Source organism: Syngnathus leptorhynchus, chromosome 14 (assembly GCF_054491065.1).
Source record: "Syngnathus leptorhynchus isolate UIUO chromosome 14, UIUO_Slep, whole genome shotgun sequence".
NCBI classification, from domain to species: domain Eukaryota; kingdom Metazoa; phylum Chordata; class Actinopteri; order Syngnathiformes; family Syngnathidae; genus Syngnathus; species Syngnathus leptorhynchus.
Window position 1 is genome coordinate 7,537,691 of NC_141208.1, and position 24,416 is coordinate 7,562,106.

The 24,416-nt window shown below is 39.6% G+C and overlaps 3 protein-coding genes across 5 annotated transcripts in view; 2 read left to right on the forward strand and 1 right to left on the reverse strand.

The window, feature by feature from the left end:
• Nucleotides 1-3,690: 3,690 nt before the first annotated feature.
• Nucleotides 3,691-6,132, forward strand: klf17 (Kruppel like factor 17). The gene is made up of 3 exons (XM_085930613.1): nucleotides 3,691-3,876; nucleotides 3,989-4,997; nucleotides 5,082-6,132. The coding sequence occupies exons 1-3, from the start codon at nucleotides 3,799-3,801 to the stop codon at nucleotides 5,255-5,257; spliced, it is 1,263 nt and encodes a 420-aa protein (XP_085786739.1). The 5' UTR covers nucleotides 3,691-3,798; the 3' UTR covers nucleotides 5,258-6,132.
• Nucleotides 6,133-6,885: 753 nt separating this feature from the next.
• On the reverse strand, nucleotides 6,886-9,322 carry ppp1r35 (protein phosphatase 1, regulatory subunit 35). The gene is made up of 6 exons (XM_085930614.1): nucleotides 9,149-9,322; nucleotides 8,492-8,669; nucleotides 8,239-8,374; nucleotides 7,785-7,906; nucleotides 7,608-7,698; nucleotides 6,886-7,514 (listed from the first exon to the last, which is right to left on the reverse strand). The coding sequence occupies exons 2-6, from the start codon at nucleotides 8,666-8,668 to the stop codon at nucleotides 7,210-7,212; spliced, it is 831 nt and encodes a 276-aa protein (XP_085786740.1). The 5' UTR covers nucleotide 8,669; nucleotides 9,149-9,322; the 3' UTR covers nucleotides 6,886-7,209.
• A 1,272-nt stretch (nucleotides 9,323-10,594) lies between these two features.
• Nucleotides 10,595-24,416, forward strand: part of slc6a9 (solute carrier family 6 member 9) — a 30,775-nt gene continuing 16,953 nt past the window's right edge. Inside the window, exons 1-3 of one of the 3 annotated variants that reach the window (XM_085929479.1) lie at nucleotides 10,595-10,764; nucleotides 11,730-11,846; nucleotides 13,931-14,214. In XM_085929479.1, coding sequence (XP_085785605.1) covers nucleotides 14,185-14,214 — 30 coding nt within the window. In that variant the 5' untranslated portion in view covers nucleotides 10,595-10,764; nucleotides 11,730-11,846; nucleotides 13,931-14,184. Of the gene's footprint in view, nucleotides 10,765-11,729; nucleotides 11,847-12,737; nucleotides 12,872-13,930; nucleotides 14,215-22,082; nucleotides 22,246-24,416 lie in introns of those variants that run through there. The other 2 variants (XM_085929478.1, XM_085929480.1) reach the window with 2 other exon arrangements.

Consider the following 24,416-nt stretch of genomic DNA (forward strand, 5'->3'; position numbering starts at 1 on the left):
GTGTTTTGCTGCCAGTGTAAGATGAATTTACTATCAGTGGATATGTGCATTTGGATATTTCTCATTGTGTGTGAAAAAAGTTTTGTGTATTTACACAGCAGCAATTCTGAATAGTCCAGTTTTTCTTCTTGATTAATTTCTGTGTTGTTCAGGATTTTCCCACATTTTGCATTTACATGAACTTTTGGTGCACTTTTTTCCTGGGATAAACTTGAATACGCTGTAGTGGAAAGCACACATGTAATAAGCGGAACTGGTAAATAGCCCTGGAGGTATACAATATAAGCTGGTAAAAGGCAGTGGTCACATCCTTGGTGTCTGCTAGAGGCTCACACAGGGGAGAAAAAAAAAAAAAGCTGAAACTAAGTCATAAAAAAGTTGACCGGTTTTTTCTTTGCTTTGGATAAAAGTGCAAGATCAGGTTGAATAAGATTGAATCGATTTTTTATACATGACCGGAGAAGTTCTTTCCAGTATTTAAGCACTATGGGTTATTTATCATCATATATTTTTATGATCTTAAAGAAGATGGAAAAATATGTTTCTGAACCTGAATGAAGCTGGATTTTATTATATACAGTTTTGCAACACAGTTATACGATACTATTACTGTGTGGCAAAGAAAGGAGGAAGAACCGCAGTGTTATTTTTTTTTTTACTGTTTTGGAGCAGATAGCTGGAGCTGAGGATTCATCAGCACCTGGATTAGGTCCTAAAATCCTTAGAAAGGTACATATAGAAATAGGACTCTAAGGAACATATTAAACCTCTCCCAGTAATTTTAGTACGTATTTCCATGTAATGTAACAAACTAGGTTAAGATTAAAGTGACAATTGCTGTAATATCAGCGGTAACGCTGTCATAAATCCTCCGGCTAAGCAGGAACTAGGTTCGCCTGGGGATTAAGACTATGATGGCGGTACAATAGCGATTCAAGATGATCTCTTGTATTATTTTACAGGAGTGATGTAAACCAAGATGAAGTTGGCAGCCAAGATGTGCGGCTCAAAAAAAATATGTTTTCAACAGGAAGGTCAGTCATGTTATTGAAAAGGTTCATTCAAATGACTTTAGTAAGGAATCTGTGGGGCATTTAAAATCTTTGACACATTTGGTTAAAAAAAATTTAAAAAAATCTGTCCTTGAAAGGAAGATTTTCATTACCAAATAAAATAAACCTGCATTTTAACTGTTAATTGCAACAGTAGCACTGACACTTTTGGAAAAATACTATTAAAAAAAAAGTCTTGTCTGGTCCACCAAAATTATAGTGAAATAGTCAAATGTCAGCGAATCGATGGTGAGAAATATGACAGAAATGTTATTCTCCTCATATAAAACTGTACAACTAGAAGTGGGCATTTAATCATAAATTATTACTAATTGGTGTTTTAATAGCATTTAAAAAGTGTTTTTTAGCGTTCAGAGTAGTAATCTGTGCAATTCCGTTTTTCCACATACATTATCTGGTGACATCATCTTGAAACTGGAAAATGCTGACAGTCAGCTTTGTGTTCCCTGACAAAATATGAAGTATTTATCAGTATATTAGCACAATGAATACGATCCTCATCATAGACTAATTAATTCCACCAATATGCAACATGCTCCTTAGTATGAGGCCATCTGATCTCATTAGGCTAACTGGTGATGTCTTCATTAGTGCTGAACACTTTTAAACCATTTAGCCACCTTGAGCCGTCTGCTTATTGGCACGAGATAAACCTTTTAACGCCATCGCTAACTAAACACTGAGGTGGGGCGGTAATCTTTTGTTTGATATATCAAGTGGTTTGATTAGCATACGGGTTTGTGTGGTGCTACAAATGTGCTGCAAATCTTGATATCAAGCAAATGTGTCCATACATTAAATCAATTATGAATTAAGTAAAGCCAATGTTATTTACGAGCCATTTAATCAGATTTTTTTAGTCTAGCTGGGTGAAATTTGACCTTTTAAGGAGTCACTGAAGCAAATTTTATTGATATAAGGTAAAAAGCATTGCTGCCCTGCAAACTGGGGTATTTTTCGGAAATAAAAGCTGCTTTTCCACAACATTGTGTTGAAGTGGAATTGTTATTAGAACATGTGCACTTCACTGCTCATTCCAAACAAAAGCTTCCGTTTGCACAACAATCCACACTTTTTTTCACACACCTCTACAAACAATGACATGTATGAATAAAATAATGTGCTTTCAAATGTGAAAATAGCAGTTGAGTCTTCCATTTCCAGAACGTCGGCACACATACAAAGAACCACACTGCAGCTTCTTGTACTACTCGTTAAACTTCTATAAAGGTTCAGAAGGGGAATGCTGGGATGAAAGCCAATAAGATGAAAGTTTTTTTTTTGTTTGTTTTACAATTAACATGGCTGGAGAACCATTTATCTAAATTTTAGCTTCATTTTTTTTGGGGGGGGGGCATAAAAGTTAAGTCAAAAACAAACTCTTAACCTAAACCGTCTTAATTTATTCTGTGTAAAGTTGTAAACTCTGAGGCAATTTAGTGTATCTATAAGATGGCATGCCTCGGCTCTGTCTGACTGTAATCTTCAGTAATTGTGTTTAGAAAACACTCAAGCTGGACGGCTTCCTCCCTTTTAAGAGTCACAAAGGGAGAAACCTGAGCCTGAGGTGGTTCTTTATCTCAGTGTTTCTGTCTGTTTTTTGCCAGTTGTATTTTACCTAACTAACATAAATTTACCATTGCCATTGATGAGACATGATAGAGGATGTTTTTCTTTGGAGGGGGCACACATTATACCATCAACCATTGGACATGTATGATATCATTATATGATTTTTAATGTAGATTTTGTGTGTAGAAAAATTACCAACAGAAAAGACATTTAAAGAATGTTTTGAAAAATGAAAAAAAAATATTTTAAAATGATTAATTATGCGTGGTGAGGTTCTTTTTGTGTATTCTTTGAAATAGTTTCATTTTAAAAGAGGATGTTTTTTTAATGGTAAAAATAAAAAAAAAACAATTCCACACCAACGTTTTCAGTCACTTTTTTTTTTTTTTTACTTTTTTTGTATGCTCCCCCAGGTCAAGCACCTGTCGACCATTATGATAACATTATCATAGCAACAACTCCGGGGCCAGTTGGAGGCGGGGGTAAGATCATTAAGGAAACATGTAGTCCTTTGTTTGACAGTCAGAATAATGGCTCGTTTCGATGGGCCCTTCACACATTGCATTGCACATTTACGGATCAATTCAGGACAAATTAATGACGCGGCGGCGTGAAAGTGTGTTCCGAAAGATTAGCACGAAACCAGGGGGAGATAAATGAAGGTTAGGGGGATGGTAACACTAAAATCATTTTAATTTGGAACATTTATAAACAATATTGAATTTTTAAACACGACGTATAAAGACAGTTGAAGTGTCTTAATGTGTCCAACAGGGAGAAAAAAATATTTGAATTTATTCCTGCTTAATAAAACAAATATGATGATTTGAGGCGAGCAGGGAGACATCAGCAGACTATGGCTCGCCTGGGACCAGGTTTCTTGCATTGCAACATATTTCGTCCACCAGTAAGGACCGAAATAAAAGTCTGGTGACCTACCTGCTTGCATAGCACCGGATGAGTACGTGTTGATGGAATGAATGGGGTGGGGGCGTTGCCACGCCCCCCAGTATGAGCCAAGGTATATATAAGACGCTCCCACTGCTCATGCGGCATTTATGAACAAGCACTCCATGGGCGGGTTAGTCTCTGTTGGTTTTTACACTGCTAATTTGTTATTTTACTTTTGTTTCGTCCGATTTGAGTGGTCTGCATGGCTTTGACCGATATAGCGATGCCCACCACCACTGCATCGTTTCCGTGTTTCCAGTCGACGGCTCCTTTTCCCAACGTGAGTACTGTGATCCAAACTTTTCCAAACTTGTTAGACTTTCTAAAACGAACCAGCAGACTTAAAGAAGGATTTGATTTCTGACAACTTGTCATCTTGTTCGACTCCACAGCGATGTCAAGATGGACGTGGAAGAGGGAGCGCACCAGACATCCAGGTGGAATTCAGCATGTTCAAACCTCCGGCTTTGTCCTCCAAAGATGACAACGAGCTGGACAAATTCTTGGACCTCGAGTTCATCTTATCGAACACTCTCAGTTCGGATGTTGTGGGAGAAAGTGTCGACGGCATTTTGGACACTCCTCAGCCGTGCGCCTATGCGCTACCTGAGTCCCCGGAGAGCTGCAGCGGTAGCTCGATATCGGAGTGCGTCGATCGGCCATCCCCACAGCAGCTCCACAACTACCACGGCGCGGTCCGCTTCACAGAACCCAACTCCTTGCGTAGCCTCATGGCGGAACTTCTCGCCCCTGACGACAACTATCCGCGGGAGAGGTCGCCTGAGTGCGCAGACAACACGGCGAGAGATAGCAGAGAGTACACGGAGTTGGGCGTGCTCAACCCGGTTACGCACCACTACCAGCCATCATTACTTGGATACAAAATTAAAATAGAGCCCAGTGCGCAGTCATGTATGTTGGCCGGTGGGGACTATATGGGGCATGCTACTTTTATGCATCAGCAGAATCCGACTCCAGGTACTGGTTTCGGTCCACACGCTATGCAGCAAGAAACGCCAGTGCGCACAGACTGTCATTTAGTGCAGCTCGGCTTCACTACTCATCACCTCCCAAACAACTACGCAAGCAGCCCTTACCATTACGCACAACACATGTCCACGCGCTTCCATGGGCAGTATAGCATGAACGCAGAGACCGCGCACATCCATCACCATCAAAGGCAGCATGCAGCTTCTGCGCAAGGCGTCTTACTCACTCCACCGTCCTCACCGTCGCTGATGGACTTCTACGGGCCAGACGAAGCGGCCGGCCTCAAACAGAAGAGAGGACGCAGATCGTGGGCTCGAAAGCGCGCTGCTACGCACAACTGCGAATTCCCGGAGTGTGGGAAAACGTACACAAAGAGCTCGCACCTCAAAGCGCACATGAGGACTCATACAGGTAAGCACCACTTTTTTTGTTGCAGCTACTTTTCCTCATCGAAATACCCAGTCGTATTAATAAACACGTTCCTCTCGTCCTCAGGTGAAAAACCTTACCACTGCAACTGGGAAGGATGCGGATGGAAGTTTGCAAGGTCGGACGAGTTGACGCGACACTTTCGCAAGCACACTGGACACAGACCGTTCCAATGTCACCTCTGCGAGAGGGCCTTCTCCCGATCCGACCACCTGGCGCTCCACATGAAAAGGCACATGTAGACCTTGATGGGCCTCTTCTCCATTGTAAGCCTTTGTGCGCACCCGCGCATATACTCAGTTAAATTATGACCACTTCAGCGTGTCTTGGAAATAAGTTATTGACTGTTAATATGTGAGTGCCTTAAAAAGACTTCCAAAAGATTGGGCAGGACCCAGGATGCTGCACCTTTGTGTACTTTTTGGATTTTTTAATGTTTACAGACCTGTCTTTGATACTGCTCGAGTTTTACATTTTGCTATACACTTTTTTTTACTTCGAAAGTTATTGTAAATCAAGCCTGATTCCATTGTGAATGTGTGATTTAGGTTTCAAATGGCATGTGGTGTGGAATCAGTTAAGACTGCAGGATCATCTATTTTTCAAAGGAAATTATATATAGTTTTTTAAAATGAAGAAACTGATTCAATTACTCTATGATAAATGCATCTATCTGACTCTCCAAGAAGGAATTTTGTATGCTTCAAGGCTTTAAAATAAAACCTACTTCAAGAAATATAATTTCCACGCAATATCCACCAGGTATTATTTTATGTAATACTTGTTAAATTGATAGCCTCCCTACCACGTTCACTACTTTTCCAAGACTTCCCTCTAGTGGTCAGTGCTACAATGGCAGGTGGTTGGTTGTGACTGGCAGTTTGTACTTACTAAACTGCACTCTTAAAACCTCTGAGCCAAAAACAATACAATTTGAGTAAAAAAAAAAAAAAGACCCGCTAACTTAGGTCAATTTCACCTAAATCACTGGTTGTCCAGTACAAACTAATTTTTAATTGACCCAACAGTTTTAAAGGCTGCATTTACAGTTGTGAAAATAGATTTGCAAATTACAGATTGAACTCCTATTAAATTATTTAATAAAGAGAAGCACAAAGGTATTGATTAAGATGAATGTTTACTATCGGTAGCATACAATACCTATTTGATATTGTGGCACAAGAAACACACTTTCACTTATATTCATACACTTATAAAACACTTGTAAAACAAGCCTCTATTGACAAAGTAAGGAGTGAAAAGTAAACCTGTTTTCAAATGTAGTGACTAATTGATGGCAGTGATGAAATGTTGGAAGAATACTAGATACTCAAGTTTACTGTAGGTATCCTAAGTAGAACGCAAATGTAGCACAGTACACCAGACCACAAGAATAGTCTGAAACAACCTTTAATAACAACTGTGACAAGTCGAGTAACAAACGAGTGTGTTAGCAACACGTTTGAATAATGAGCAGTTTACTTCAAAGTCCAGATAAAAGGTCTTTGGAAATTGGGTCAGGGGTCAAGTCGCATCATGCTCGCCAATCCACAGAGAGCAAAATATCTTTCCTTGGCATTGTAACAAAATACCAAACCACTATGGCACTATCATTTATCACGGTTAATTGGGTCCATGCCCACCCACGATAGGTGAAAATCCGCCAAGTAGAGAACATACATTATAACATTATCCACACAAGGATTTTATGAACTTTTATTTCATTTTTAAACACTTTTATGTACTTTTGAACTTTTTTTTCACATTTGTAAAAACTTTTGCAAACATTTTAAAGTCAAATAGACTCTTAGAAATATTTTTGTTCATTTAAACAAGAAAACAAAGAAAATAAAAGAGTATATATATTGTTATAATATATATACTCTTATTTTCTTTGTTTTCTTGCCACACAAGACTTTTATTAACCTTTATTGTAGTTTTAACCACTTTGTTTACAAAACACTTTTTTGGGTATTTTTATTGAGTAAACACTATTGTGCAAATTCCCTATTTACTAACTACTTAAAGACTTTGTGCTTCATTCTTACATATGACGATGTGAATGTGTGAGTCAGACATAAAAAAAAAAAAAAAAAAAAAAATTAAAAAATATCCGCGACGCACCAAATCTATCCGCAATATTTGTTTCGAAAAAAATCCGCGAGAGAGCGAAGCAGAGTAAGGGATTACTGTACTATGGGGCGGCTTCCCAGCGACTCCTTCGTCTAAAAAGGGCAAACGCCGAGGAGGCGGGACAAGGTGCTGGGATATGGTTTGTAATGACTGGCTCCTCCTCCACGGGGAAGGCCCTCTGTCTGAACAAGTCAGGTGTCAAAAAGATGAGGGGTGAGGGGCTTTCTGTTGCTTTGGTGTCAAGACTTCGGGGTGTTGGAGCCAAAATCAGCCTGTCCTTAACGGCTTGGCTTATCAGCTGACTCTCAGGCACATCCACGCTGACCAATGAGGTGAAAAGGGTCTGAGACCGAGAGAAGTTGGTTCCTGTGGGGGGGAAGGAGGGAGAGAAAAAAAAAAAAGTGACTTCGTCGCATTGCGTCAAACTCACTTTGCAGGGACTTAAAACAGTTGGGTTACCTTGTGTCGCTCTGCTGTTGATCTGTCTTTTCGTTTGCTCCACCTCCTGTAATGTTTCCTGAACAGCTTTCCGGGTGTTAAACTCTGCTCCCTGGGAACAAATGAAAAATGATAAATAAAATGCTACTATGATAACACCCCTTCCCCCTCCTATATCGCTCACAGGAAGTAGAATACCTGCAATTCCAAGAGTTTTGCCTTTAGAGCCAAGGTGCTGTTGAGCTCCACCTCCTCAAGAACGTCGGGATGGTCATAAGATATTGCAGTGGTCAGCTCTGTCCTCTGGTTCAGCGTTTCAGCTATCAGAAGACAAGTGGTCTTAACTAGAAATTTCTGAAAAGTGTTGTCCCTTCCCATGGTTACGCATGAATGAACGCCAGTGGTTCTTAAAACCTTTTGGGTCATTTGATTTTTTTGCACGAACAGAATTTAGAGTAGACTGGAACAGCCTAAAATATGCATCAATGTGGACGCCATGTTGACAAGGGGCGACTTGCATCGGCCTAGTCTGAGTACGACCAAACTGTCAGCGTCCAGGTGCATTCTGGGTCGTGGAGTCAGTTGGGTTTGCCACGGAAGAATGAGTATGATTGAACATAGGACATAACTAAAAACCACAAAAGTCACTCACTCCTTAGATTTTGTTTTCCGTGGAGATGATCACTCCACGTCTTATTGCCGGTTGGCTGTCGAGGCGGTGCATCACTGGTGGGTTGGATCCGTGGCTCTGATATTACCTTCACAACCAATGGCTCTTTGAAACACATCTGTTAAGGGCAACGGTTATGTCATTAGTTGCAAACATATGTCACAGACTGTTTTTAATCAATGTGAGTCACATGAATTAAAGTTCAATCATTTTGGTAGTGGCTATTACAACTCACCTTTGTGTTTCTCTTTCTCTGTTTGTTCTTCTGTCGCTTTGGGTGCATGTGAGTCGGGCTGTTCATGACAGACAGGTCAAGTTCGGGACAGACTGTCAGTGCAGAGGAGGAGGGGAGTGGGAGAGGGGCCACTGATGGAGAGGGGGGAGGCGAGAGGAAGGAGGCCACACCTTTCATCCTAACAGCAAAATGCAAAGAAATATTCCTTTAAAGTTTGTGGAACAAATCATTATATAAATGAGTAAAGCAGCTTTACAAGGCTATGAAAATGTATGTTGGTTGGGTAACGTTTTGGAATTCTATGCTTCAATCTAACTTTGACCAATAAGATACAACTTTAAATGTGCATTACCATCCAATCGGGTTGGGGTAGCATTACTAATACTAAATAAAGTAAATCAATGAGGTTATATTTGTCTGCATGAAAAATATACTTATTTGATTTGACGATAAAGATGCAATTTAGGTACATGTCAAATAGCACAATTATTTGATAGAGTTTTATGCACAAATATCGCATTTTTTCCAACATCTTGCAGAGGTTATTAGCGCTATAATGCATATACTTGATTCGGTTCAAGAGGGTAACGAAGGCGACAATGAAGCAAAACACGTCAGCTGTTAGTGATGCTTTCTTTAGCAGAGCAGTAGTTTTACCTGAATTCGAGGCGATTTGCCAACAAACAGAAGCGGTCCGTTTCCTTCCTGCGGAACTTTAAACGTATCTGAAATGTGCAATAAAAAACATACTATGATCCGTTGTTGCACTCCGCGAGGAAGCTTGCTGGCTGGCTTGCGTTTTTTAAAACTCGGTGCACTTCATAGCATTTCCGGGTCCGGTTTGTGATGTTCCAAATGTTACAGTGACATCTAGTGGTGATTAGCAAGATTACATTTCCACTGTTCACAGCAACAAGAGAAGCATACCTTTCTTTGCTGTCAGAGCAAGAGATTATATTAGAATCATCTTCCAGATCTTTGATTTGATTTCTGTACTGATTCCGAGTCATACCAAGTCTTTGGTAAAATGCTTCTACAACTTTAAATCTTAGGTGTGGAGTTAAACTATTCATGTTTTAATTGGAAAAAATAAAATATGAATTGTTGGATCTGGGTAATTAATTTGTTAGAAACAGATAAAACAGCAAATATTAAAGATTAGAACTACAATTTTCTGCCTTTTGTTTTTATTTAAGTTTTACGCAGCGCCCCAACTTTTGTGAAAATAGGTTTGCACTTATTCCATAGTATTTTCTACATATTCTAGCTATTAACATACATTTCGCAGCCACAACTTTTTTTTAAATAAATATATCCAGATGTTTGAGGAGTCAAACGTGATTTTTAACATGACTGTAACATTTGAGTACCACAATACGTTTGGTCAGAGCCTTCTTCACCTCATTCCCCAGTCCTCTCACCCCACCTTCTAGCCATCTGCGCGCCAGCATCGCCACACACACAAACATTCTGTAACCTGATCGCTCCAAAAAGGTAAAATCCCAAATCTGCATGCCAAAGCCTCGCAGAGTCATGTCATTGTATGTTCTGCATCCATCACTCGTCGCACAATCCATATATACATATATATATACATATCACTATTGTGTCAGTGCAGCGACGTTTCCATGTACGCACATCAGCCCCAGGCTACCACACCTGTCTGCAAGATTTTGTTGACGCAATCATATAGCGTACTATATCTGCAAGATGTGCCATACATTCTAGTTTCTATAAATTGAATGCGATTGCTCGCTGCCGCCGAGAAATGCATCACAAAAGCCGTTCGCCCACAAAACACATCCCATTGCATGTTAACAAAAGAATGAATAATGCCTGCAGTCATTCTTCCACAATAAAGTCGGCTATTCGACGCTGTAATATAAATTTAATGTAATTTTGCTTGGACCTAAAATGCAATTACATTGCAGTTTATTTTTATATTAGCAAATCTTTTAAGCACGGGAATCAGAAGACTTCTTGCAAATCCAACAGTTGCGTCCCTGACAACGTCCGTCCGTGCGCGTGCGCGTGCGCAAGTGGGTGCAGTGCGTGTAATAAGCGTGCGCTAAACATGCAGCTGCCTCTTCAGTGGATAACAGAGTTGTAAAGGGAGGGCCCTGAGAGTCGTTGACCATAATGTGGTCGAGAATAGGAAGGGTAGTCAAGATGATGCAACTTTTAACAAATTTGGTGGATATACATACGGACATAAGATGTGGAGGAACCATTATAACTGTAAGATAACAGTTTGTGGAGGAACCATCATAACCGTAAGATAACAGTTTTTGACTTTACACTCATATATATATATGCTGAGAAACTCACATGGTGATCCAAATTGTTACACTGGATTAAAACGTGGTCCTCATATTGTCATATCTTTTGGATGGTCCTTTTATATTTTGTGGATTAGGGTTAAGGTTAGGGTTTTATTCGTGTACAAAATTGATACTTGAGGAGTGGAACCTCTAACTGATTTTTGTCAGGAAAGTTTGACAATAAACATGAGTCATATTGATAATAAGTATTAGTTAAACTTCTCGAGAATGATGGTTGCCTTCAAATTAAACATTGAACTTAGCAATGCTATTATTAAAAACAAATTTTCAATGAGGTTGCTGAACTGGGTGGTCAAAGTAGGGTATGTCAACAAAAGTTGCACATGTATGGATGGTAATAGATAAGCCCAACCCTAACCAGATACAATCCCCACCCCCATTATATCATTATCCACTCAGAAGGTTGCCTACTTGTTCATTTCAAAAAGGACTGAGGCACCGGCACACATGTCGAAAGGCCATTGGCTGACAAAATATGAAAAAGTGCATTGTAACAGTATTAATGAAAGCAATTGCTGAGTAAACGACTCAGAGGAAAAAAAAGTCCAAAGTTCAGAACGACTCCTCTTTGACAACTACTCTCTTTGTAGGACCTTCATGATTAAAGTATTTGCATTTGTGGCCCCTCGATAACAACGCAACCAAGTACTTTGTCATGAGCTGCAGAATGAATTAGTGCTGTCAGGCAAAGTTCAGTAAAGGTAATTTATTGGTAAATTATGGTCAAAGTATAGGTCATTGTTTTACAAACATGGGGATTCTTTTTAAAAAAAAACTTGAAACATACTAAAGAAAGAAAACAGATGACAAAAGCATCATAGTTGTATGAAGTCAAGATAACCCTGATTTCATAATCACATCATAATCTGACGATGACACTGTGTCTCTGCTTTCAGACGCTGGCTCAAGTTCAGTCAAATCAGACGAACTCATGTTCCAAAAGTGGACTTATCTCAATGGTGCTAAAAATAGAAGAATGAGGAGGACAGAAGAAGAGATCAGACAAGATAAAGGCATGTTTGCATGATTATTTACAGTTATTTACAATTTACAAGTTTTGACTTAAACTGCAATGTTAACTAACAATCAAGACTCTACTTTGATCCCCATCACAAAGCACGGAATAACTGAGCGCAAGGGTGGAGTTTACTTTCGTAGACCCACAGAGTTAGAAACAGGCATTTGCGCCGTTGTGGGAGTGAGCACTGCTGACAATTATGGCGACTCTCTTAAAATACAATGTAGGACAGGTGCAAGCACTGTCTACATTGTGGAAGCATAAATCGACTCACCAGAGTGAAAGTAAACAGAGAAAATAACATGGCAGCAAATCCAAGTCAATCAAAGTCAGTCGAGTCGATGTCACCGCATGTCTAAGTTTTCTATGCATTGCTATTTTTTTTAAAATGTTGCTGACAACCCAAAACACTGTTTTGAAAACACATTTTGCTAATACGGCACTTCATGAAGAGTCCTGCGCAGTCACCCGTGACAGTTGAATGAGTGAAGTAATGAACATCGACTTTTATTTGGCAATGGGGAAGATCTATTCAACGTCCATAATTGTGAGAGGGAATTAAAAATTCCCGTCTCAATGTCAGTCACCATGTGTGTATCCTGCTTAAGATGCAACTCTAATTATTTACCCAAAAAATGAAATACTAACTAACAGTAGTAAGCCATCCACAATGATTAATCATTTCATTTGTATTTTGGCAGAAGTAAAATATCAAAATTTGGAAAAAAAGACGCTCTGTTAATCTTTCTCAACAAGAATCTCTCAGAGGTAACAAACATCATGTCTCCGTGGAAATTTTGTGTAATCTCTTACTGCCACTCCTCCTGGGATTGTCCAATAGACTTGCGTCCACTGGACACACATGCTTTTGTGTACATACATATCAGTGGAGTCGACCAGTTGCATGGAGCCACCACTCTTGACTTGTTCTGTGTCAGACGACACACCATTCATTTGCTGATGCTCAACTTGTTCATTTCTATCATTGTCTTCCTTCTTCAAATATTACAACCTTGGATGGTAAGATTTAGTCTTTTCACTTATTTCTTGGCTTTGTTTTTTTAATCACTGTGTAGTGTGCCATGTAAATTGGGTTAGCTTTGGTGTATATTTTGCTTGATGTACATTTTGTAAGACAGAATGGTGGCTGTACATTGTTACCCTATAAATAATTAAAAAAAAAATATATATATAAATGATATACATATATCATTTATATATATATATATATATATATATATATATATATATATATATATATATATATATATATATATACATACATATATATACATACATATATATATATATATATATTCATACATATATATATATATATATATATATATATATATATATATATATATATATATATATATATATATATATATATATATATATATATATACATACATACATACATACATACATACATACATACATACATACATACATACATACATACATATATATATATATATATATTCATACATACATACATACATACATACATACATACATACATACATACATACATACATACATACATAGACAGATGATTGACTGATTGATTGATTATGTGTCCAAAACATTTGATCCCTATAAGAAATTAATTAGATTATTCCAGACATGTCAAAGGGAGAAAAACTACGACTACTATGACGATGCTCATTGTCAGTGTCATTTGAAATCCTTTTTGCTGGTTAGTTTGGGGGGATGTTGCGTTCCATTCCAATTCATTTTACATACAGCGGCAGTCAGCGGCAAGTCCAAACGTTTCCCCCAACAGTTAATCTCATTGCACAAAAGGCCACTTTGTTATTGCAGCTTCTTTGCTCCGAAATGCAAATCCATTTAAACTTTTGTAAATTGTTTGACTGCATTCTTTCTGACAGAACAGTGTTCACATCATTTGGTCAAGTGTGCAACTTTTTCAATTTGTGGTCCCAAAAATGAACATGGGTCATGTATTTGGAAAAGTGTTGGCTCGGTCTTTTCAACCACTCCACCATCTGCCCCCCAACCCTCGCGTCTCAACTCACCCTTTCCCTCTCTGCCTGTCACATGCTCTTTTCACAGCATAGAAAAGTTTCTGGATTAGAGCAGAATTAACACAAAGCGGCGACGCCACTCCAGCGACATTCCCAAACAACACTTGAAGAGGCAGTCGAGGGACATCGACCGAGAGAGTGACGCTACAGGGTGAAGACACTCGAACGAACATCACCTCAGAAAAAACTCCAAACTCTTGATAGTGAAGGGCAGACAAGTCCACCCGAGTAAGGGAGGGAGCATCAGAGAGGCAGGGATCTTTGGCCACAAGGTCCTGAAGGATGGAAGACAAGCAGGTTGCTGGGATCCTGGTAAGTTCAGTAATCATATTCATTCACACTTTAAAAAGCACCCAACAAATCTTGTCATTTTAAGCATTTTAAAAGGTGTGTGTTTTTTCCCAGTTTTCAAGAAGTTCTAGGTTGATTGAAAAGTACACATCTCATAATAATTCATTCATTCCATATAAAGAAATCCGATTTTGGGATTTTTTGTATTTCGGATTAGTAATTTGGTTGGGTGTTAGCGAAAGGCCAGTGCATCTGTGAATCTTTAAATATCGATTTGGCACTTGAGTTACTGCTTGCTTCTCGATTCTTTCCCGTTTAGTCCTTCAGTGCATCTTAACAAAAAGATAACTACAAACCCACACGTCAAGACTCTTCTGACATTCTTATTCGTCTGAAGCAGCTTCTTTACAGAATGACATTTTGTTTCTTCCATTCCATCATTTCTGGCTCCACAACCTCAAAGACATACACACTTTTTTTTCAACTTCACATAAGAATGTTATCATTCTCTCCTGCTTGCTTCGCTCTCTCTCAATTGTAAATATTAAGAAGTACTTGGAGACCCGAAGATAAACTTTCTGCTTTCAGAGCCTTTTGAGAGTGGGAGCGGACGATTGAACCGCAATCACTGGCATAGTTATAAAGTGCTAAGAATCCAGTAACCTTCTAGAAATCGATGTGGGAGTAATTTCCACTCTAACATAACATATTTCCGCAGGTGATAACTGTAATTAAATCAGTTCATAAACACAAATGATTAGAATTAATTGAGCTGAGTCAATTCAGCAAAGATAGACTGAGCAGAACTTATAAACAGAAGTATGAACCCAATCACAAAAAGCTATAAAATAGTACAACAAATCATGAAAGATGATTACAAAAAAAAGTTTTTGGTAATGAAAATGCATCTATACAAGAAAAGCCCCCTCTGTACCAATGCTTTGGTCCTAACAATTCAAATTTTGATAATTTTTTATCTACACCAGAGTTGAGTAGAGGTTAGAAATATGGTGTTAACATAATGTGTGCTCCTTCCTGCTAATGTCCTGTACATTCCCACTGATATGTTGAGATGAAGTTAATTGAGACATAAAAAAACAAGTTTACTTTTAAGTATTTTTTTATTGTGTGTGTGTGTGTGTGCATGGGGGTGGTGGTGGGGGGAATATGTTAATCATTGAATTTCCCTAAGTAAACGTCTTATCAAAGTTCAGCGTGTCTGACTAGTGTGTGTGTATGTGTGTGTGTGTGTATGTGTGTGTGTGTGTGTGTGTGCGCGTTTGTGTGTGCCTGCCCTCCTGTCACCAACTGGCACGGCATTGATTGTCTTATTTTCTACTCTTCTCTCTCTTTCCCCTTTCTCATTTTCCTTTTCACATATTGTATACATCAACATTATTTACTGCATTTGTTACATAAAAAAATAATTTACTAAGTGATTAATTTACTTTTATTTGGTAGTAGTTAGATCGTCCTGTTCTAGATAGTACTTTATTCCGCCCTGGCTGGATTAATTTATGCTGTTACAAATGGTTGGTGGATGGACCCCATCACTGTAAATCTAGTGAACACACAAGGCACTCGCTTCCTGCTTGGGTAGTAGAATTCTGCCGTTTTTCTTTTTGTCCAAACTTAATTCCTGTTTCGAAGGGAGACGCGTACCGTCAATCTTCCTACACTGGTGTCTTTGACTGTTTTGGAATCCACCACTTCCACTGAACAGATGAGCAGATGGTGCACTGGCACAAGCCTTTATGGGATGGATAGATGTCACGTTGTTCTTTTCTTTTTTTACTCCCTGGTTACTTATTTCCGTGTTTTTTTTTCTCTTTAGATATATAGCGATGTGTGAGTAGGGGAGAAAGAGGATTAAACGGAAGTTTTTTTTTAATCATTTTCTGCAGAACCGAAATATAGATGAAAGATATAGCACACCTGGTTATGAAAGACCCTGATGTCATTTTTTTTACCGCCCAGGATAAAAAGGCATGAAAATGCTTATTCAATTACAACAGCTAAATATGAAATATTGGCTGTTTGCATGTCCTTATACTTCTCCTTATACTTGTGTTTGATTGCAAAATACATTTAATTGCAGACTCTACTGGTAAATTGTTCTATGTTGGCTGAGTTTAAATGATTTGACTGGCAACCCGCAATATCAGCTGGCACCTCATAAAAATAAGTTATAAAGAAAATAGACAATACTACAATAATAATAATAATAATAATAATGAAATATTTTCACAAAATAAAAGTGTATTGCCATGAGCATCACAAACAATGGTCGCCACATTTTACTATAGTTGTAAAGAAAGTAATGCTACACACAGTGGAGCAATGGGCCGTTTTCCAGGGGAAAGTATGTGCCTTGCTTAAGGACACCTGAGCCTGACTAAATATGCGGGTTGGTAGAGTTAAACACAAAGTCATTTGGTCACAGGCCACATTTTTACCAAAATGACTCACGGCTGCCCTCTTTTTCCAGATGATTTTTTTATCAGGCTGTAATTGCACAATTCTCGTGCACTTTTGTATGTGTGTTTTGTGTATGTGTGTGCACGGGCATGCAGTGTATCCCAGGGGCACCGTGGCTAATGTGTGCTGTAGGCTGTGAAGTGGAAGGAAAAAGAAAAGAAATAGCGAAACTCACAGCTTTGAACCTCCCCAGGGTCACAATGCACACGGAGAGAAAAAAATACCCTCATCAAGTGCACAACAACACACACAAGCATTTTTGTCACTATTCCACAAGCTAAATTGGACGAATTAAAATCGCAACTTAAAATACTGTATCGCTACAATCTGTCGCAGGCTACATAATTTTTTTTTTGCATACCAATACAGAAATAAAATTAAGATATAGAATATATTTAGCAAGTGTACTGCATATGTGGTTAGTGAACACTCACTGCAGGTATAATTCGACAATTGCTACATCTTCCTTCCAATTTGTGATTATGCAACGGACATATTGAGTTGTCAGCCAGTTCAGTTAACAGCAGTGCTCAACAACCATGTTGACTGCCTCGGGGGGGCGAAACAAACAGATGTGAATGAAGAGAGAAAGTCCTGTGCGGTCATTTGGGGGTTGAAAAGTCCAACATGATTTGTGTATCTGATCTCACCCACCTGATTGACCAGTTAAGGACAGAAAGCAAACACAAGCTGCCGTCAGGGTCAGAGGTAACTGTGAGGGTAAAGGCAGTTCCTTTCTGCCTTGGGCATTATAATCAGATAAGGAAAACAAATATCTAAGATTTCCTTCCAGCAGGGGGCAAATTAAGTCCTCAGGGAGCAGTTCAAAGTATCTTGTCCAAGGACATCACACCCGTATGTCAAGATGATGTCAGGGGTTAGGGTTCGGTCCTTAAATTCAAACCACTTCCAATACCAGTCTTGCCATTCCAGGTCATAATGTCTTTGCCCATGTGAGAATTCAAGTCCCTAAAGCAGAACAAACGAGTGGTCTTTAGCAACCCCATCAAAGATTCAGAAATGGTTTGGAATTCTGTTTGCTCATAGGCACTGACAACAGTCAGGAACCATTAACTTACTGGAAGGCGAAGGGATGCTACATTCTCTTTCACTCGGGTAAACCCAAGCCGGCCGCAAGCCATTATGTAGCCACACACCTGTGTGGCACCACTCACCGGGTAGTAGAATAAACCTTTCAAGAGGACTTGTTCTAGAGCCTAAACCATGTAGGAGGGCCCAACTACACTATGTCTTGCCAGAACCTCTTGACTGTGCACACCAGCTTGGTTTCTCTGCCAGGAAAGTTACATTCCACAAGCTTAGCTCAGGATTGCAATGCCAAGGCTACCAACCCAGGTCCCACTGCACCTGGCTCCTCTAACAGGTAGTGAGCCCATGGGAAGGTGCACCCATGTTGCTGCTGGCAGACTCTCTAGAGGGGCCCTGGTAACCCATTTTCAGGCAAAGGTAAACTAAGTCCAATGTGTATTTTCATGTTATCATAGGGGGTCTTCTGAGTTTTGCTTTTTTTTGTCACTGCTTTGGTTCTAATCTTGATGACCTCAAGAAATGTAAATTTATATATTTTTTCTTTTCTAATGTTTCACTACAGTTCTATTGCTTTTGGAGAATAAATTTATTGTAAGTTTTAGCTTTGTGTGTTGCACTGTAGCAGCAAGTCTTAAGAACATTTTGCCCACCACACACTTTAAACTCTCCTTCAGTAGAAATCTACTTTAATATATTTCATAAGTACGTAGATATCAAATTAATTGATTAATCACCTTTTGTTTCATAAATCGAGCAATCGTGTAATTGTATAAGTAATGCTGAATCACTGGTTAGCATGTCCGTCTCACAGTTCTGAGGTGAAGGGTTCAATCCCGGCTCCAGCATTCCTGTGTAGAGTTTGCATGTTCCCCCCGTGTCTGCATGGCTTTTCCCCGGTCCTCCGGTTTCCTCCCACATTCCAAAAACATGCATGGTAGTATGAGTGACCACTTCAAACATGTCAATAACCATGTGAGTGCAAATGGTTGTTTGTCTATGTGTACCCCTACAATTGGGTTGTTACCAGTACTGCCCCAAAGACTGGGTAGGTTCCAGGAGATTTGCCATCCTCTTGAGGATAATCGGTTCAGAAGATGGACATATTTAATATATTCTTCTTTTAATCATTACACAGCGAAACAAAAAATGTTTTTCCCCATAGTCGGAGAATGTGAGACACAGATATGATGACTTTTTTGCTCTTGCCTTCCTTTGTCACATTACAAGCGCGACAGTGACTTCAGCCACGTGTGTCCAACTTCAGTCACATGTACCTTGCTTTCATTCCCAGCAATGGTCCCATATGTTTGTCAAAATGTGTGTGTCGTGTGCTTTTTCCAGGCTGATTTGTTCCCCTACTTTCCCTCCGATGAGCCCCGCTCTCCCTGGGGGTCCGAGGCCGAAGCCTCATGCTATTTATACAGACCCAACAGCTGGGGCCCTCCCAGCCAAAGCAGTGGGGGTCGGGGAATGGGTAGAAAAATTATCATGGAAACTTCAGGTTAAACCAAGCGTTGGAAATGTCTGCCTGTTCACTTTTTTCATCTCATCTTTCCCTTGATGCCTCTTTTACGTGGGCAACCAGGGCAGCCATGTCAGTTGAACCCAGCATCCTACTCATGAATCCAAAATCAAAGTCTGCATTTTCTCATTTGCTTCTTTTTAAATCCTCATGGCAATGAACGTCATTTCTTATACCCCCCCCCTGCTCTTCTTTCTCTGGAAGCTTGGCAAATAGAAACAGGAAATGCAGATTTTCAGTCAGTTTCCAGTGTCACTTTAACATATTGTCTCCCTTTTGTTACGTTCAACAAAGCTAACCTCTTGTTAGCCTTTTGAATTCTATCATTCCCTTCAATGGCTCTGTCAGTGCGTGTCCTGTTCTGAACCTCAACCCTGCAAATGTGTGTCTTTACGATTCTCGCCATCTCTAACGCTAGCCTGCCTTCACTTGTGTCATTCTGTCTTGTTTCTACTGCTCTGCCTTCCTGTCTTCCCATTTTATCATGTAAGCCACTCTTGAAAGGAGAACAGTCGTACGGATGCTTCGTTCAGTTAAGGGCCTTTGTCATACATAGCGGTCTCATCACAGGCATGCTTGGCAAATGAGAGGTGAAGTGATATTAGCCTAATTGCTTTAAGGGACATATATACAGAGTGAGGAAGATGTAATCAGTGTCGCTACAAGTTGGCCTCATTGAAGTTTGACTTTTTAGTAGAAAAGGAGATGTATATTCAATAGATGACACCAAATCATCCAGTGTGGTAGACTGCCCTATCTTTAAGAATTTATGGTTCCTTAGTTTTGTTCTACCCTTTTATAAACAGTGACTAAATGTTTTGAAAGTATGTTGTCCAGTAGTTGTATTTGGGGATTTTTAGGATTGCTAGTCAATCATCAGATTCATACATTGTTTTCATCTGATTCTTAAAAGCTACTTTCAACTCTCCCTTGAAAAACAGTCACCTGTACTTTCATCATCTTTGTTTTTATTGTGTTCAGTCAAGTGTTAAAGAACATCCAGTTCATAGGAAGTACGTAACTGTTGTTAATAAGTACAGTTAATACGACACCTTTTTCATCCTTCGTAGGATTTTTTTGGTTTGTTTATGTATGAAAGTTTGGCTAAAGATTCACTTAGTGGAATGTGATAATAGCTTAGGCCATGTTTTTGTTTCTCAAGTTTTGAGTAACTCTTGGTTTGTTTACGAAAGCTTGGCTAAACATTTACTGTAATATGAAAAATATGATAGCCTAGACCAGTTCTGTTTTTCACATTTTGACGATGACATTTTTCATGTAATGCTTCTTTGGATATTTCAACTTTTTGTAGTGTTTAGAAAGCAATAAAATAAAAACAATTAAAAAGAAGGTCAACTTGATGATAGGTGAGATGAATTTTGAAAGATCTCTTGAAATTGGTGAATGTTGAGGGATCTCAGAAACCTTTTGAAAGAGACTTCTAGAAAAGGAAAAAGACCAAAAGGTTTGTGATAATCTCATAATATTTATTGACTTGACTTTAAAAATGCAGATTTGATTTAAAAGCTTCTCATTACAAAAATGTTTCATGATTTATTCATTTTAAACCCTCGTTTGGTAAATGTGTCAGGCAACTAGCTGCACCTGCCTCGACGCAGTTTTTGTGGTGATTTTTTGAAATGTTTTGGACAATGTAAATGATCCCATTATGTAATTTTGAGGCTTTAAGTTGGACCCAAAGAATAGCCTGCCATGGTTTCAAACTGCAATGGCCATTGTCCAGTGCTTCTAAACACCTAAGACCATTTGCCAGTGACTTGCTAACTTTTGACATCACTTGGGCTGTCACTGGATCATTTGGAAGACATCCTCTTATTTCGCATCCTTGCTCATGCGTTTGTTTGCACCGAAATTGCAAATAAATTTTGCAAACTTTTTTTTTTTTTTGCCTTCCTCGGTTTGAAAGCTGACATTAGCCATATGGTGACAAAATTGCACATTATGTGAGACAAAACAGACCAAGTAGGAGGGCTCTGCTCTCAGTATGGTACGACGGAGGCTGTATGTGTGTGTTTGGTGTGCGGGGGTGGCTGGTGGTGGTGGGGGGCATTGGCAATGTCAGGTTGTAGAGACAGACGAGGATTTGGAAGAGTCAAGTGCCACTGAAAGAGAGGTTGTTGGTGGTCTTCAGAGTTGCAGCAGCTGCCTCTGAAAACAAGTGGAAGAAATAAGAGAAACAGAGAGAAAGAGCTTGAAGGGGGGCAGACGCGTCTGACGTCACTTTTTTGTTTCTTAACTTTAATCTGCTGAGAGGAAAAAAAAAAAAGTGCTTGGCTGCAGCCCATATGTGCTCTAGACCCAACTTTATTCTGCCAATCAGTGTACAAGTTCAACACAACACACAAACCACACCAATTCCTCCATCCTTCCTCCCCTCCTGCTTATGTATTCTGCCAAGGTGCTGGAGTGACAACAGGCCATTCATTGTGGAAGTAGCGGAGAAAGACTGTGGATGTTTCCTGTGTCTTTTTTTTTTTTGCGCAAGGAGGGCGGAGGAAGGAAAAAAAGCAGGAGGTGGATGTGGCAGAGCGGAGGGCGGGTGCATATTCCTGAAACGGTGAAATACAACTGAAAAAAAAAGGGGTCAAAAAAGAGAAAGTAAATCAATGAGCGAGCGAGAGAGAGAGAGTGGGGTGAGTAAAAACTAAGAGGGCGAGGGGAGGGAGAACTGGGATCACACAAGGAGGGAGGGGGATGGGGGGGCGGATAGGGTGAGAGAGTGGGCTACCATGCCGAATGAGTGAGAGAGGCGGAGAGGAAGCTGAGCTCCATCCGATGAAATGAGGTGAAAGTAATTCGGCATTAATCAAGGCAGAGCAAAAGGGAGCAAATACTGTGTTTTCTGCCCTCTCATTTGCGGAGGACCTGAAAGGCAAGGTGTGAATGACGGAACCTACAGGGTCCAGCTGAGTAGCACCACTGGATCACAGCATCACATCATGTCTGAATCGAACACCATTGCTGCTTCCACTGCAGATCAGGTCAGTTCCAGATGTTTCATTCTTTTCGTTTTGACTTATTCCCACTTACATCATTTTTTACTCTCGGCACTGGATAGAGCATGAGAGGTCTGACTTGTACAAAGCACAGTTCCGCTCAGAGGTGTCTAGATCCTAATTTGAAAGTGGTTAGAGGCAGTTTATAGGAGCAACCAAGTTGAGCGCGTTTCTTAGACTATCAAAGAAACGATTGTTTTTTTCCCGGAGCTGCCTGGACAACGGTACAGGCTCCTGAAAGAATTGAATTCATCAAGACGAGCTATTGTCTACGCCGCCTTATTTTTCGGTGATCATTCAGGGGGTCTGTGACGACTCAATACCCCCCGCACCACGTAAGGAGGGGGACGCAGCTCTTTAAAAACCTGACCACGTGTGGCGGCCCTGAAAAGTTTTTATAAGTAATTGCAGTGGGAAGTCCGGGCTTGCACTGTGAAAGATGGGACTGGTAAGGAAGTGGGCCGTACCACCGTGTGTGTGTGAATGAGAGTGACAGAGTAGAAAAGTAGAAGGGTCCAGAAAAGGAAGATATTTATGCCCCCGAGTGCCCACCCCAGCCACAAGCCGCTACAATCAAACACGTTGGCACAGACGCCTTTTTTTTTTCTTTAGCTGACTTTGAAAGACTTTGAAACAATTAAATTGTCTGTTCTGCTAAAGATAAACAGGTTATTTATGCTATGCCGGTTAAAACAAAAAGTGTGTGTGCGTGTGTGTGGACCTCACCATGCTGTCTTGTGACACTTTGAGCCAAGTGCTTGTCTCCTGTTTCCGATCGCTACTGTCGACCGAGTCAGCTTGCCAAAGATCTCAATACTCACACTTGCGCACACGCTTTGAGGCACCCGCACTACCTTCACATACTTTTTTAAAATTAATTCATTAAAGAATGTTTATATGGAAGCACTACCAACACGTACGTTTACGTGTTTGCTAAACCCCAAATTGTTGACAGACACATCAACTGTCATTCCGCATTTACTGTAAATGCGCAAACAATTCAAATAGCTCACTGATGCTCAAAGTAGACAAAAGGTTGAAATACTAAAAACTAAAATCCAGTGACTTAACACATTTTAAACGGGATATTACATGTCTCATTGCATTCATCGGGAGAGAGAAGTGTGGCATCCACAGTGGCCAGTAATTATTGGCATGACTGCTATAGAACTCCCGTGGAGAATGGGTCAGGCTCTCTCTGGCCCCAGTCATGTCAAACAGGGCCGTCCGAACATTGCTCGTCTTTTTCCTTTCTCTCTTTGCATTCGTCTTATGTCAAAAGTGCAGTCCCACTAGGTGTCGATAATACATTGTACATGCCTACCAATTATAGTTTGAAAAAATCAGATGGGCTCAATGCACTATACCTGCTCAATACCTAGAAAATGATCAAATTCTTGTTTTGCGAACATTTCAAATGTGTGTTTAAACTATATTGACTCATTCATTTCAGGATTTCTCTTGTCAGGAGAAGCAATATGGAAGTTTAAGAGATTAAGCTATTATACACAGGTTCTCAAATAGGAAAGTCCTCCACGGACCAATTTCATTGATCAATAATTAGGAATATCCGTATTTTATTTCTCCGATCACTCCTGTGCAAATGATTGTTTAGAATAGGAAATTAAAATCTGTTTAGAACTTGAAATATGTGAATAGCCGTCTCAGTCCTTTAAAAGACATCAGTTCATTAAAGTAATTTGCCTCCAAAAATCGACATGCAATTTATCTAGCTACCCTGCTGACTATAAACATGATTCAAATTCCTTCATCAGTTAAGACTGCAGTATTCATGTCCTTCCTCTCAGCGGTCGACTGAACTTAAGGTGTTAGGACAATTGTGTAAGTTTGTCTGATTTCTTGACATGCCCGACTACTAATTGAAATAATTAGTACTTCAGACGGACTGGAATTTAATTTCAGTGAGCATTTGTGATCAGTTCTGACGTGCGCTCCCAGGAATAAAATAACAGATGAGGTCATTAGAACTGAAGAACAGAAGCAGAGCCAATTGTTCAGTTATTACTTTTGACTTTGAATCATATAAGATGAAGTTAATTTTTTATTTATTTATTTTATTTTAATGTATTATTTAAGTCCCTCTGGAAATGACACATTTGTTTTTATTGTCTTATTATACTCACTGCACATTTATT